This window comes from Limulus polyphemus, unplaced genomic scaffold (genome assembly GCF_000517525.1).
Source record: "Limulus polyphemus unplaced genomic scaffold, Limulus_polyphemus-2.1.2 Scaffold3362, whole genome shotgun sequence".
Taxonomy (NCBI): Eukaryota; Metazoa; Arthropoda; class Merostomata; order Xiphosura; family Limulidae; genus Limulus; species Limulus polyphemus.
In genome coordinates this window covers 98,949-112,681 of record NW_013668972.1, presented here as the reverse complement: position 1 = coordinate 112,681, position 13,733 = coordinate 98,949, and the positions used below count along the sequence as shown (strand labels likewise).

The 13,733-nt window shown below is 30.3% G+C and overlaps 2 protein-coding genes across 3 annotated transcripts in view; one reads left to right on the top strand and one right to left on the bottom strand.

The window, feature by feature from the left end:
• Positions 1 to 3,888, top strand: part of LOC106469224 (cyclic nucleotide-gated cation channel beta-3-like) — a 16,743-nt gene extending 12,855 nt beyond the window's left edge. Inside the window, exons 11-12 of the mRNA XM_013929695.2 lie at positions 1,293 to 1,419; positions 2,087 to 3,888. Coding sequence (XP_013785149.2) covers positions 1,293 to 1,419; positions 2,087 to 2,695 — 736 coding nt within the window. The 3' untranslated portion in view covers positions 2,696 to 3,888. The remainder of the gene's footprint in view (positions 1 to 1,292; positions 1,420 to 2,086) is intronic.
• Positions 3,889 to 3,945: 57 nt separating this feature from the next.
• LOC106469221 (lysine--tRNA ligase-like) overlaps positions 3,946 to 13,733 on the bottom strand; it is a 45,616-nt gene continuing 35,828 nt past the window's right edge. For both annotated transcript variants that reach the window (XM_013929691.2, XM_013929688.2), the window contains 8 exons: positions 12,246 to 12,365; positions 10,899 to 11,061; positions 10,522 to 10,695; positions 9,702 to 9,787; positions 6,377 to 6,462; positions 5,545 to 5,671; positions 5,027 to 5,170; positions 3,946 to 4,448 (listed from right to left, as the gene is read on the bottom strand). In XM_013929691.2, the coding sequence (XP_013785145.1) occupies positions 4,338 to 4,448; positions 5,027 to 5,170; positions 5,545 to 5,671; positions 6,377 to 6,462; positions 9,702 to 9,787; positions 10,522 to 10,695; positions 10,899 to 11,061; positions 12,246 to 12,365 (1,011 nt within the window). In that variant the 3' untranslated portion in view covers positions 3,946 to 4,337. The remainder of the gene's footprint in view (positions 4,449 to 5,026; positions 5,171 to 5,544; positions 5,672 to 6,376; positions 6,463 to 9,701; positions 9,788 to 10,521; positions 10,696 to 10,898; positions 11,062 to 12,245; positions 12,366 to 13,733) is intronic.

Here is a 13,733-nt window from a genome sequence, read left to right as displayed (position 1 = left end):
TGAACAAAATTTGCTGAACCATCGTTGACACTTATGAACATTCAAAACATTTCCATGAACTTCTTTGTGGCTACAGAGTCGGTTTCCCTTGTATTCAAATAGCATTACATGCTGAATGTGTCTCGTTGTGTGCCATCACTACAAGGGATTAGAGTAAACTCAACTTTACACATTATATAAGCTACACTAACGTGACGTTCAAGCAGTTCGTTTAACTATTATACACGATGTACGTTTTTTGGGGTGGTGGTAAATGAAAGTGTTCCAAAACGTGACATTAATTTCTTGATGACCTAATACATATACATATTCAGAGGTGGTTGGACAAAAAAAACTAACATTTGTTAAAAGGTACTTAAAAAAGCTTTTGACCTCAATGAGCCTTCAAGACAATTCTAAATTTAGTTCAGGTGCTGGAAAATGTTAACAGGAATAATACACTATACCTTGGGAACCATCATCACCTGCAATCCCTTCAGAGGTGACAGTGTGTAAAAGTCCAATTTAAAATTATGTTACAATAGTTTAATACAACTAAGATCTGGCATATTAAAATTTTTGCATGCTCAAAAAACAGTCTTCTACTTTTGCAGTATGAACAGGTTCACTCACTGCCATCTCAAAAGAACCTTTAATAGTGTGATAAGGATGCTGAATTTTGTCTTGTATTAACTAGATGATCTTCTGCCTTTTGGAGTGATTGGTCCAACCAAGTTCAAACATCATTATCAATGGTGCTATTTGCATTAGAAGTTTTACCGGATTCAGTTCATGCTGACATCACCAACCATTTTGACTTTGTTAAACATAAACCTTCCATTATCCTTGTTTTTGAATTGGTTATTTCCTTCGAGAAGATATGATGTCTGACTGAAGGTCAGCAAGGATAGCTAGCCTTTATAATAAACACATACAAGACAGCTAGGAATAAGGCTGCATATAATTACCACGTTCAATGTGCAGATTGTACATCTAGAAGAGGTTTAGGTACCTAATGAAACTAGCAAGTGAACTGTATTTTTTTTTGTTAAACATCTTTTTTGTATCCACATTCAAAGTAATTTCTTGTAAATTTCAAGTTCTTTTCAAAAACATCTTAAGACAGGCACTACCCAACTTTGCAGCATTTAGTTAATCTTGTTTTACTTATCTAGTTATACCATTATCATGTTAGATAAATTAATTTAATATTGTTACGTAATAATACATAAATATTTATTTTCTGTCTATGATATAAATAAGCAAGATTTTATCTCTTAAGCTTGCAGCATTACTTTCATATTTTTCAACAGGAGTCTAATTAAAACAAATGAGAACCAAGAGAAGTCTGCCAGGAGCAGTCGCACGAACATTGCTGAAACTATTATAAAGGAACCTTCTCGTACCCCAACACCCCGTCTTCTGAAGACTGTACTAAAAGTGAGCTTAATACCCAATGTCCTTAATAATAATAATAATACAAGTGTAGAAATTGTGTAACTTCTACACTTGTTATGTCATCAGTTCCCAATAAAAACCTTATAAAACAAACATTTGATTTAGTACACTTACAATATTAAATGAAAATGTAAGGAATGTGTTCAACAACAATAGTAAGTCTTGAAAATGGAACTTTACTTGGATAATAGTGTAGAATACAAATGATGGCAATTATTCAATGTTTACGTAAATAATAAAGTATTACCCATTTGAATTTTGATAAAACTTAAAATACCATCACTTGATTGGTAGTATACTGATCTATATATTTCACCATTGCATTACATGGACATATAAGTAGTGTGTTACAATGAATTGAAACTCTAGATGGATCTTTCATTATATTTCCAACTATCTTTTGTAAAACTTTTTTTAATGATCATAATATTGTTTCAGTACTTATAAGTATACTTTAGCTTATATTGTGTCTGTATTTACAACTGTCCTAAATCTTATGTTGTTGGGTAATTTGGGAGGGGGTTTTTGTGTATGCTCTTGGGAATGGGTGAGCATCCTTAACCTACTTTTTTTTACCATAACCTGATATATTAATTTAATTCTGTGGCACATAGTTATTTTAATGACTTAGTCTCTTAATATTTTCTAGGTAGTCCAGCCTGATTCCTTGTGTGCTCAAATGCTCAGTAAGAAGTCCTCTGCCCCAGTACTAACATGTGATCAGATTCCAGGCAGTTTGACAGCCTCTACCCATCTTCGAGCAAGCAGTATTAGTCATATAGAGGCAAAAGGGGTTAATAAGTTATCTGTGTACAAGAAAGACCAATTTCTTCCACCTGTGATGCCTTTAAATCAACAGAACAGTACAGTATCATTAGAGAACTTTTTTACCATTACATCAGATGACATTAATCCTAATGCAATCAAAGAACTGGTGAAGGTGGTCCCTTTCACAGGTTCAGGGTTTCAAACTCCCCTTTCTAACCAACTTGATAATCAATCTAAAACTAAAGAGGTGTGTTCCAATGTAAACATCACAGAAAAGTCTGTAACTTCTGTAGAAGAGTTACCAAGCATTAGACACAGTAGTTCTTTGAACAGCATAGTCTCTGAACAGTATGATTTAGAAGAACTCAATTTTTCTCCAAGTAGACTAAGTACATACAGTTTGCTAGGTTATGATAATTTAGGATTTGCTCCTCTTGATATCAATTTGAGTCGTAGTGCAAGTGTTACTAGTGATGAAACTGTGTGCTAGTAACTGAGGACTTCTATGACAATATCAGTTGAAAAACAGAAGTAAATACACAACTGTAAAATAACTAAGGAATCCATTAGATTACACAATTTACAAGATTAATTGATAAGTAATATTGTTTTTGTTTTTTATACACACACACACACACACACACACACACACCATTATGGCTATATTCATTGAAATTTGCACCTAGTTATCAATGATGTTTTTTAAGCAGACTAGTAAGATAAACATTTCTTTCTTATACAAACATAAATTTTGTCCATACATTTTATTTTTGTTACCTGATAAAAGAATTATGGATGTAAAATTTAAACACATTTAAACTCTTTGGTATTTAATATATATTATTATATAACAGTTTCATAATTAACTAAGTACTGAGAAAATTACACAATTTATAGCATACCTTGACCTAAAGATACTCAAGTCCATTGCTCATTCATATTTTGGGGTACAATGTTACTTCATATTTTTGCCACAATTATATAGGGAAAATCCTTAATTTCATAAAAACTGTATGCAATCTACCAATTCCTGGTGGCACATTTGACAAATAACATGAGTAGTGCCTGGCCATTTTTATGATACTTTAAAGATGGAGATATAAATGTAATTTTCCCTCATGTGAATGTTGTTTTTTGTGATTTGATATGTTAAACACGTGTCAAAATTCTGGAAAGTAGTGGATAGAAATTTTTTTATTTTGTCATCCCTAGTTCTTTATTCAATAAACTTACAGAAAATAAAAGTTTTACCTTTATTGTGACTTAAAATCAACCTTATAGGTATTAGTATTAATTGTTCAAGAAAATTAAAATCCTTAAGCATATTCATCTTCTAACTTTAATGAATGTTAAGAAGAAAAGTATTTTAGAATGTTTAGCCACTATTGTACACCAAACATGCTCTAAACTATTTTAGTTTACTTACATATCAGTTTATTTTTATTTTAACAACTCCATATGCTTTTTTAGTTATGCCAATCCTACTGAAATAAAGACGAATATGCTTCTTTTATTTCAATTTTTAGTTGTACAACTTTCTCAACCAGGGGGTGAATTTTGTAATATTTGTGCACCATTTTGTGGGTTGGGAAAACACCATGTATACAAATATTTATTCAGTGCAGCTATTCTTTCCCTTAGTTGATTTCACAGTTGATTTTTAATAAAATTTTTGCCTGTCTGAAACTTAGTAATTAGTATTAATTAACTGTATTATATACAAAAACAACTGAAATCATAGCAGCACACACATTTCATTTATTTGTAGTATTATAGTTACATAGGTCAATACAATATAAATAATCTTCAAACTTAACTACAATGATGAAACAATCAGGATTTGATTTGTTGTTCAATAAATGGTGTGTAAGGCAAAACAAAAAAGGCTCCATATCCTCTCTCAGCAGGAATACGAAAAACAAAAAAAGCAGCACAGATGATCTCTTGAAGATAATTTTTATATAAAAAAAAGTTGCATTTCAGTTAAAACTGGCATCTGGATCCGAGCACAATAAATGAGTGAAATATTTTCCTTTATGCATCTGAAAATGTACAGCATATTTCTCAGACTAATATAGCCAAAACACTACAATTTTGTTTTTGTATGTACTGACCTAGGTAACCAGTGCAAGTTAAGAATGTGATGCTACTTCATGATTGTTGACTTCATTCTGCTCTTGATCTGTATCTTGTTTTGGCTTGTTGAGATCATCTGGTTTCATTGCAGGGAAAAAAAGTACTTCCTATATATAAAATAAAACATTTTATAAAGTCTAGTTTACTAAAATGGAGGAAGAACTGATATTAACTCAAACGAAATTTAAGAAACTTAGAAATTAATAAGAATGTTAGATTTCCAACCATTTGAGATACTTTTGTGTATATTTTAGTTGTTTCAAAGATTTGTGCAAAGCTATATAAAGGGCTATCTGCACTAGCTGTTCCTAATTTTCAACTGATAGAGAGATAGCAGCTATTCTATTTGAATAGTGGAATTTGACCAACCTTCTCAAAGAACACCCACGGCCCTAAAATAAGAAGCATGATTTCTCATTAGCAAGACGTGAACCATATTCATAGTACAGCCTGTTAACCACTAAACCGTGCCCTGTTCCTACATTTTAAAAGTACTTTTGTAATTTGAGAGCATTCTATTGTTAAAAACTTTTTTCTATAGACTAAGAAACCCAGTATGGAGGATAATAAGCATAAAAATGATGTTATAAAAAAAATTATGTATCTTTCCATTTAAAATAATTTCAATAAGAAAACCTCAATGTTGCCACAATTCATATAATTTGTTGACAAACACAAACTTTACCTTGATATTGTTGGAGTCAGTGAGGATCATAGTCATGCGATCAACTCCTAAGCCCCATCCAGCTGTTGGGGGCAGTCCATATTCCAGAGCAGTGCAAAAGTTTTCATCAATCATCTGAGCTTCATCATCTCCTGCTGCTTTATCCTACAGTTGTCAAATCAAAACTGGTTAACAAAGAACTATGCTACAATTAAAGTAAACAAAACAGATAATTAAAAAGTTGATGAATGATAAAATCCCACTTTAATTTATGATGAAAAATTTACTCCCGTTTGAATTTGGCATCAAAGTAATCTTTTTAATATTGAACTACACTACACATGCACATCATTTACTTTGATTTTTCTGTAACTTGTATATTACTAAAACATGTAAAACTGAAAAAAAAAGTGTAATTTGAATTAGAAAATAAAAATAGAACATCATGAAAGATCCGCAAGTCATTTATAAGAATAGATTTCACAAGAAAAATTTCTATACACTTTTACATTTGTTGTTTGCTAAAGGATTAGGCTAACCTTGGCCTGCTGTTCGAATCTCTCCCTCTGGACAACAGGATCATTCAACTCTGTGTAAGCATTACACACCTCTTTTTTCATGATAAATAGTTCAAACCTTTCAGTTAGACCTTTCACAGACCGGTGCCTAGCCATTATGCAAGAATAAAATGAAGTTACAACAATAAACATTTTTGATAAATTATAAAATCAACAAAAGTTCTTTATATTTTGCACAAAAAGCAATATTTTACCAGCTAGATATTTATGCATTTTATAACTAAATACCAATAACTTCTTTCTCTGATTCATAATAAGACTGTAGTAAAAAAAATATTTTAAAATATTCTTGAAAAAAAAAGAAGATATTCATAAAACGATAATTTCTGGGGGGGAAAAATGGTGAAACATAATCTGAAGTTCAACGTTTTCAAAAAATGCTATAAGAGGTTTATTATTAATATAGAATAGTCAAAACTTTCATACAGAAATAGTTCATCATATTTTTCTCTTGTAAATTTGATAAAATTTACATGCTTCATGAAAAACCAAAATTTGTGCATTTAAAACAGTATATTTACGTACGAGGCCTTACAATACCAAATGGTCATTTGCAGGTGGTGTTTATTGTATTATTACATTTCTCATTACAGGACTCATTTCTGGTTAGAAACAGGACTAACTTGAATTAAACTGAGTCACAGGGCTCATTACATTTTGTTAAAATACAAAAATAACAGTTCATCACTATACTAACATAAAGAAAAAAAACTGGCTTTTTCTGAAAAAATCTCACAAATGAGTTACTTTAAACTGCTATTAAATCAACCAACCTTGTTTAAGAAATACCCACCATTTTGATAAAGGACTCATAATTTCTGGGTGGTCACATAAGAAGGTCGGATTAACAAATTTTTCTTCTAAAAATTCTCCAACAAGCTGAAATCAATATTTTTTATTAATACAAATTTAATTATTTGTGAAATGAAATTGTATTTTGCAGTTGTTACCTGTTCTGATGTTAGTTTTGTAGCATGTAAAATAATTAGATATTATTCATTATTTAACAGAAAGCATAATAAAGGGTTTATTTAATTTCAATGATATTGCTTAAAAGTCCATATATTTTTTACAAAAAGAAATATCTGGTTATTCAATAAACACATTAAGCTCTTGTTGTAAGGTTGCTGGCATTCAGACAATGTCATAGCTAACAGACTTTGGAATAATTAAATCCAATTATCAATTAATTAATTATTATTTCTTTCTTAGTACATACTAATTATTATTTAGTTTATATTCTACATTTTCAGCTGCTAATTTACAGCTACCTTTAGCAGAGTCCTGAGAAAGACCACATGTGGTAGCAGGGGCCATGGTTTGACCTAGGGTACTTTTATTATAAAGGCAGGTGTGCTATCCCCTCATTAAGTTTCTCACCCCATTGGGACGTCCTTAACCATCCCGGTAGCCATCTTGATAAATAGTTGATTCAAGTCCAAGTATACACAAGTGAATAATACACCTTGCCTTTTTAACAAAAAGATCAAGGAACAACAACTGCCTCCTGCCACAACAAATACAGCCTTTCTTAGGACTCCCCTGGACACAGCAGCAAAAGAGCAACTGAAACATAGGATATAACATACATGATAATTAACCTTTTCTGGACTAGTAGGGTATCACTTACTTCCCAGTGTATTACTAAACCAAGTTGCATGAAACTTTAATTACAAATGTTCTAAACAGTATTTAATTTTTCTACGAAAAAATTCATATAACATGATGTAATATTTCTATAAATGTTTAGGTTGCAAAATTTCCAAATTTTGTTGTGAATCACCATTTGGAAGAAAAACAACAACATTAAAAACAGTTCCTTTGCCTTATGCTTTAAATATCTTTATATCCACTTATTTTCATATTCATTTGTTTCATATTCATTAATATCTTTATTTTGCAGATTGAAACAGATGAGTTTTCCTTACAAATCATATAAAAAAGAAAAAACTGACAAGAGTTAACCAAACCCATGACCTCCACTTTGAAAACTGTTTCACCATTATCTTTGTCAGGCACTGTAACATGATTTATGCCAACAATATTTTTGATCAAGATTGAATTTAACAAAACATTAAAGGATCTTTTGGTCAATCTAGGCTCTTATTCACTAAATTAAACTAAATGCATTATAAATAAGAGGAAAGGAAGAAAATCCAGCACTTATCATGCTTTTCCTTAAACTCCCTTAAATTAACTGCATCCACTACACCCAAAAGCAACCTGTTCCCGAAGCCAACCACTCTATTATAAAACTAAAGCTGTCTTAACTGACATACAGCCAAAATTTATATTTCTGTTCCCTTGTCTTACCATTCTCACCATAAAATATAAAAAAGATAATAATAAGTCTTACATCTTAAACACTTCAATCAGATCCTCTGTAACTGTTCTTTTTTCAAGATAACAACGTTCAGAAATATTGACTTATCCATATATAGCATGTACATTCCAGGTATCACCCTAGTAGCCCTTCTCGGAACACCCTTTTCAATAATTCAGTGTCTTTTTTGAAATAATGGGTCCAAGACTGAACACAATACTCCAAATGTGGCCCAACCAATGAACAATGTAAAGACATTATAACCTCTTTAGACTTGTATTCAGTATTTTTGTAGATACAACCTAAAATCCTATTTGCCCTGCCACTAGCAACAGCAAATTGCTTGGATAGCTTAAGAGAATGATCAACCAGAACATTAAGATCTTTTTCTTCCATAACACTGCTAAGGTTATTTTCATCAAAATCACACTCATAATTCAAATTGTGACGTCCCATGTGCACTACCTTATATTTAATATAATTAAAATTCATCTGCCATTTATTCACCAATTAATCCAAATTCTTTTACAAGACAGTAGCATCCTTGTATTTTGTTTTCAATAAATAGTTTTTATTTGTGTTGTTTAAATATATTAATTTAACACTATATTTAATGAAAAATAACTTGTCATCCAAATAGTTTGTCACTTATCACTGTATTTGTTTCACATAACTTTATTTGATGTCTTGTTATTGAAAAATATTCCTGTAGCTTTCATGAAGATAATTGAACATGAAAACATAATCATGAGCAAAAATGTCAAAAAAATGCTAACTATAAAAAATTTCTGTATCTGTGGTTTGATCCTAAGAGTTTAAAAAATCCTATTTATATCCTTTCTTCACTCTATAGGAAATCTGGTTTGTTCACATACTGAGAAACCACATATTTATGGCTAAAACCACTTTGTTTACTTTACACTGATGTAGATAGATTTGAATATTCTCTATCCAATCATCTGTAGGATAAGGCTTTGGCTGTTTTTAAAGCTGAACTTCAAGAGAATTCAACAGTTAGATCCCTGGTGTCATACAACAAGAAAGTACTTGTAGGAATAAAAATCATCAACAGGATTCAATAGTGTCACATAACAAGGAAGTACTTGTAATAAAAATCATCAACAGGATTCAACAGTGTCACATAACAAGGAAGTACTTGTAATAAAAATCATCAACAGGATTCAATAGTGTCACATAACAAGGAAGTACTTGTAATAAAAATAATCAACAGGATTCAATAGTGTCACATAACAAGGAAGTACTTGTAATAAAAATAATCAACAGGATTCAACAGTGTCACATAACAAGGAAGTACTTGTAATCAAAATCATCAACTATAAAACAATAATTAGCTTAATACTAAAAACAAAAACTGGTAATTTTTTATTCTTTAGTTTCAGTGTAATGTTTTTGACTTGTATATATAAAAATAAAATTTTTGCAGAAGCTACATAATCTGTAGAAAGTTCTTCTGAAGTTTCAAACTATTTCACCCAGTAGGTTTTTTCTCACAATGAAATAAAACAAATCATACAGCAGATGCAATGAATTGACCCACCTGAGTCTCATAGTTAAGTAACATTTTTTAAAAACATAGTTCAGTCAAAACTAGAAGAGGTCTTAACTCTAATGGTTTTCTTTATTAATAGTTCATCTTTTGTCTTAGGGCATTACATCAGTTTTAAACAGAAAAGCTGTCATTTAATATAAAGTGTGTCTTCTATTTTGCTTCATATCCGGAAAAATAATGCATTTTAAACCTATTATAAAGACTAATATAATTTTTAATATCCACCTTGTCCAGTAACCTGGCTGTTGTCCTAGGTGATGGGCATTCTACTCCATGTTTTTCACAAAGGTCCGATAAAATATGGTTGCATTCTAACACAGCAGATAAAACAAAATCAAAATAAATATACAATAAAAAATTTAAAACAACAAATTGTTTTATCTTAATTCCCAATCTACTGTCTACACTGAAGAACATATTGTTTAAAATAACTGGTATTTGGCAAATTACAAATCAAACCTGGAAAAATAAATTATACTTTAAGAGCTTTGGTTTTTGATCCAGATATTTACCTATAAAGGAGTTTAATTTAATAAGTAATTTAGCAATTGAAAATCTAACAAACAATTTATATTTTTATTGGCAAGTTTCAATAACTCATTAACTATTTCTAATCTTTCATGTTTAGCAAAGCAAAACTAATATTTCAAAGACTGGAATATCACTAGTTCCAGTTGAAATACACACAATAAAATTTTTCTTCAGAACTTTCAGTTTATTTTAGTTTCAGTTGATATTTTTCACCAAAGTAACCTACCAAACTAGAGATATTTAAAAAACAAAGTAAAAATGATAAAAAAGAGAGTTAACAATGAATTCTATCACAGGTACATTAATACAAAGTTTTATGGAAATCTATGTGTAGCTAACCGAAATAATTTTATATTTTCATGCACAGTTTGAAAAATACACCACCTTCTTTTTTTAAAAACAAACTAAATATAAATATGTATTATACAGTTTCTATTAGAAGATTTTGCTTGAAAATCAATGATGTGCCAATAATTTAAGTCAAACAGCAAGTAAACAAAATTCAAGACTTTACCAGAAGAGTCTAGGTCTTTAGGATCTGGAAGCTTGACACCCAATGCTTTCTCCAAATCTGGGATCATCTTCACCCGACGAAAAGGAGGTGTAAAATCAATCTCCACCGGTTCGCCATCACAGCCATCAGGATGATAAGTTAGCTTGTAAGAACCAGTTAATTTCTTTACCATTCCTAGAAAAGACAACAAAGTATTATTTATACTCCATAGAAAATGCATATGAAAATTAAAAAAAATTAGATAATGATCTATTATATTTTATGGAATTTAAAAGAAATAAAAATAGTCTGAACTCACATGAAGAATAAAGATACTGATAATTTTACTTTGCAAATGAAAACAAATTATTTTTATTTCAACAGAGATCTAGAAATACCTGAAATCATTGTTTCTGTAAGCACCATAAGATCATTATAATCTGCATAGGCCATATAAAATTCACATGTAGTAAATTCAGGATTGTGTGTTAAGTCGATGCCTTCATTTCTAAACTGTCGGCCAATTTCATAAACCCTGTCAATGCCTCCAACAACCAACATCTAAATAAAATATGAATAAATTAAAATAGCAACTAAATTAAATTTAGTAGTCAAGGCTTAATACGTTGAAATTTTCTAAAGTATGTTCTTTGTGGTCAAGTCTTAATTTGAGTTGTTGTGTAAAAGCTTTTTTTAAAAAAAAAGTAAGTACTACTTATTTTCAGATTGTGGCATAAAGTACTACTTAAATTGTTGTGCTAAATATGTCATTCAAGTATATATTTTGTTGATTCACAATTGGGTTAACAAACCTTATAGAGGAGGGGGGCTGCCAATTTGTTTTCAAAAGTAAAATACTCTCTAGAAGACAAAAAGCTTTTGTAAACAATATCTCAAAGCTGTGTACTTGTTGTTCATTCCAGATGTGATAAAATTTGAAGAATAATTACTTTGCAAAGTTACACAGCTTGTTTTATACAAAATGTTTGTTAATATTTTCTGAGCTAATCAAAATTGTTTTTAGTCATTTCTAAGTGGACACTGAATCTTTGACAGCTTGGAATTATCCACTTTACTATAGAATATTATAAGCATATTCTCTAGGATGTGGATCTTTTATATTTTTTCAACAACACCATCAATTTTATTTAAAATGTTAATTTAGAATATCAAATTCTTTACTATTGTACAAGTTAAGATAAAAATGTGGAATTTTGATAATTACTTTTCCACTATGTACTTAGAACATATTGTACTATCGGTGTTGTGGACATTTAATGTTTTTGTTAACAATTACTCTAATTAAAATGTGTTCAGTGAAATATCACAATTTTTTGATATAAGCAATGGTATTGATACATCATAGCATTATCTTTTGAAGGTGGGCTTGGTATGGTTGTGTGTATTTTCTGATAGCAATATGTTATTGCACTAAGTTTTCTAAGATATTATATAATTGTTAAATTGCTATCTTAAAAATTCTGATTATGTAAAATAAGTCACACCATAAAAATATTTCTTTTTACATGCTTTAATATGCATCTCTAATATAATTTTTATTTTTGATACCATTATAATGTATTAAGTGCTAAAAATAATTATCTCAAACCCTTTGACCTTGAGCCATAAAATCAGTTATTTAAGTTTGCACTTAATTGAATTACGACAATAATTTAGGGCATATATAATGAACCAAGCTCATAAATCTACATACACTATTTGGTAAACAAAACAGAAATTCTTACTTTGTGATAAAGTTCTGGAGCAACTCTCATATAAAGATCCATGCCTAATTCATTGTGATGAGTGACAAAAGGCTTTGCAGTGGCTCCACCTACAATCATATTCATCATGGGTGTTTCTACCTGTACAAACAATGACACTTATTTGGCTTTTATAATTTCAATAAACAAATTATAATTCCACAAATTTTTCAGAGAGTAAGCCATTTTTTAAGAAAAAAAAAAAAAAAGAACAAGAAACAAGAGGGGAATCCTCAATAGCAGCAGCACTTGAAATTCTTTTTGGCAGGATTAAATGAATCTATGAGGCCTTTTTTACCTTTTTATTAGCTATATTTTTGTACGCCAGCAATATCAAGCATAGGGCACTAATCGATTTTATTACTAATCAGGATCTCTACCAGCCTACCCTCAAACTGAAATTCTTTTAGGCAGGATTCGAGTAAATTAATCTACGAGTCCTTGCATGTGGTCAAATACATCAATTAAAAGAGCTTGACCTCCTGAGTCAAAAACTGTAATTATATCTCAAATAAGTCAAAAGATGACAGAGCTACGAGTTAAAAGTTTGTACTTTAAAAAAACTCAGACCCATTCTATGAGCCGCTATGCCACGGCTAAATATCAGCTGTAACTTGAAAATATAGGTTTTTAAAAACAATATTTACCAATTTATCAGGCTCTTGTTATAGGTTACACTTATAGTTATAGTGAAGAACTTTATCCTTTTCTTCAAAGTCATGTTTTTAACATACTGTAACAAATCGTTTCTTTCACATTAACAATAATAGTAATTATTACCTCTTTCACAAATTGAACAGATTAAATTTATAAATCAAAGATGTTTGGTCTGGGGCCTGGACCTTTACAAACCATACAATTGAAATTCAAACTTCTAACTCAACAATATAACCTCAACACAAGAAGTTGAAAAAAGTATCACAAAATCTGATACAACACAGTCTTATCTTACTGTGAGAGCATTGCTACAACTAAGCGTATTTCCGCAGGGTCCCCGAATGTGTTATGTTTCAAGTGTAAATAAAACCAAAATTAAGAATAATAAGTATTTTACTAGACCACCATGACCCGTTGGGTCACCCACTTTTCAGAGGTTATGAAGAATTCAAGCAATTTCAATATTGCACCGAAATGAAGGTTTATTTTGAGATAATTTAATTAAATATTTCAATCCATTCGTGTTATTCATAATTCAAGAAAATATATTTGATTGTTGATCAGGAGTAAAAAGAAAGACCATTTCATTTTTCAAAAAAAGTGAAGTAAGAAGTTTCGTAAGGAGCATGAATGGTAGTGTGGTGTAAAATTACTCATGCTACAAATTTTCATAAAAGTGACCCTAAATTATTTCTTATCAGATGGTCTCTAATATACACCATAGTAACAGTTGGTAATTTCATTATTTCTTATCACACGATCTCTAATATACACCATAGTAACAACTGGGCCCATTGGGTCACCCATTATTCA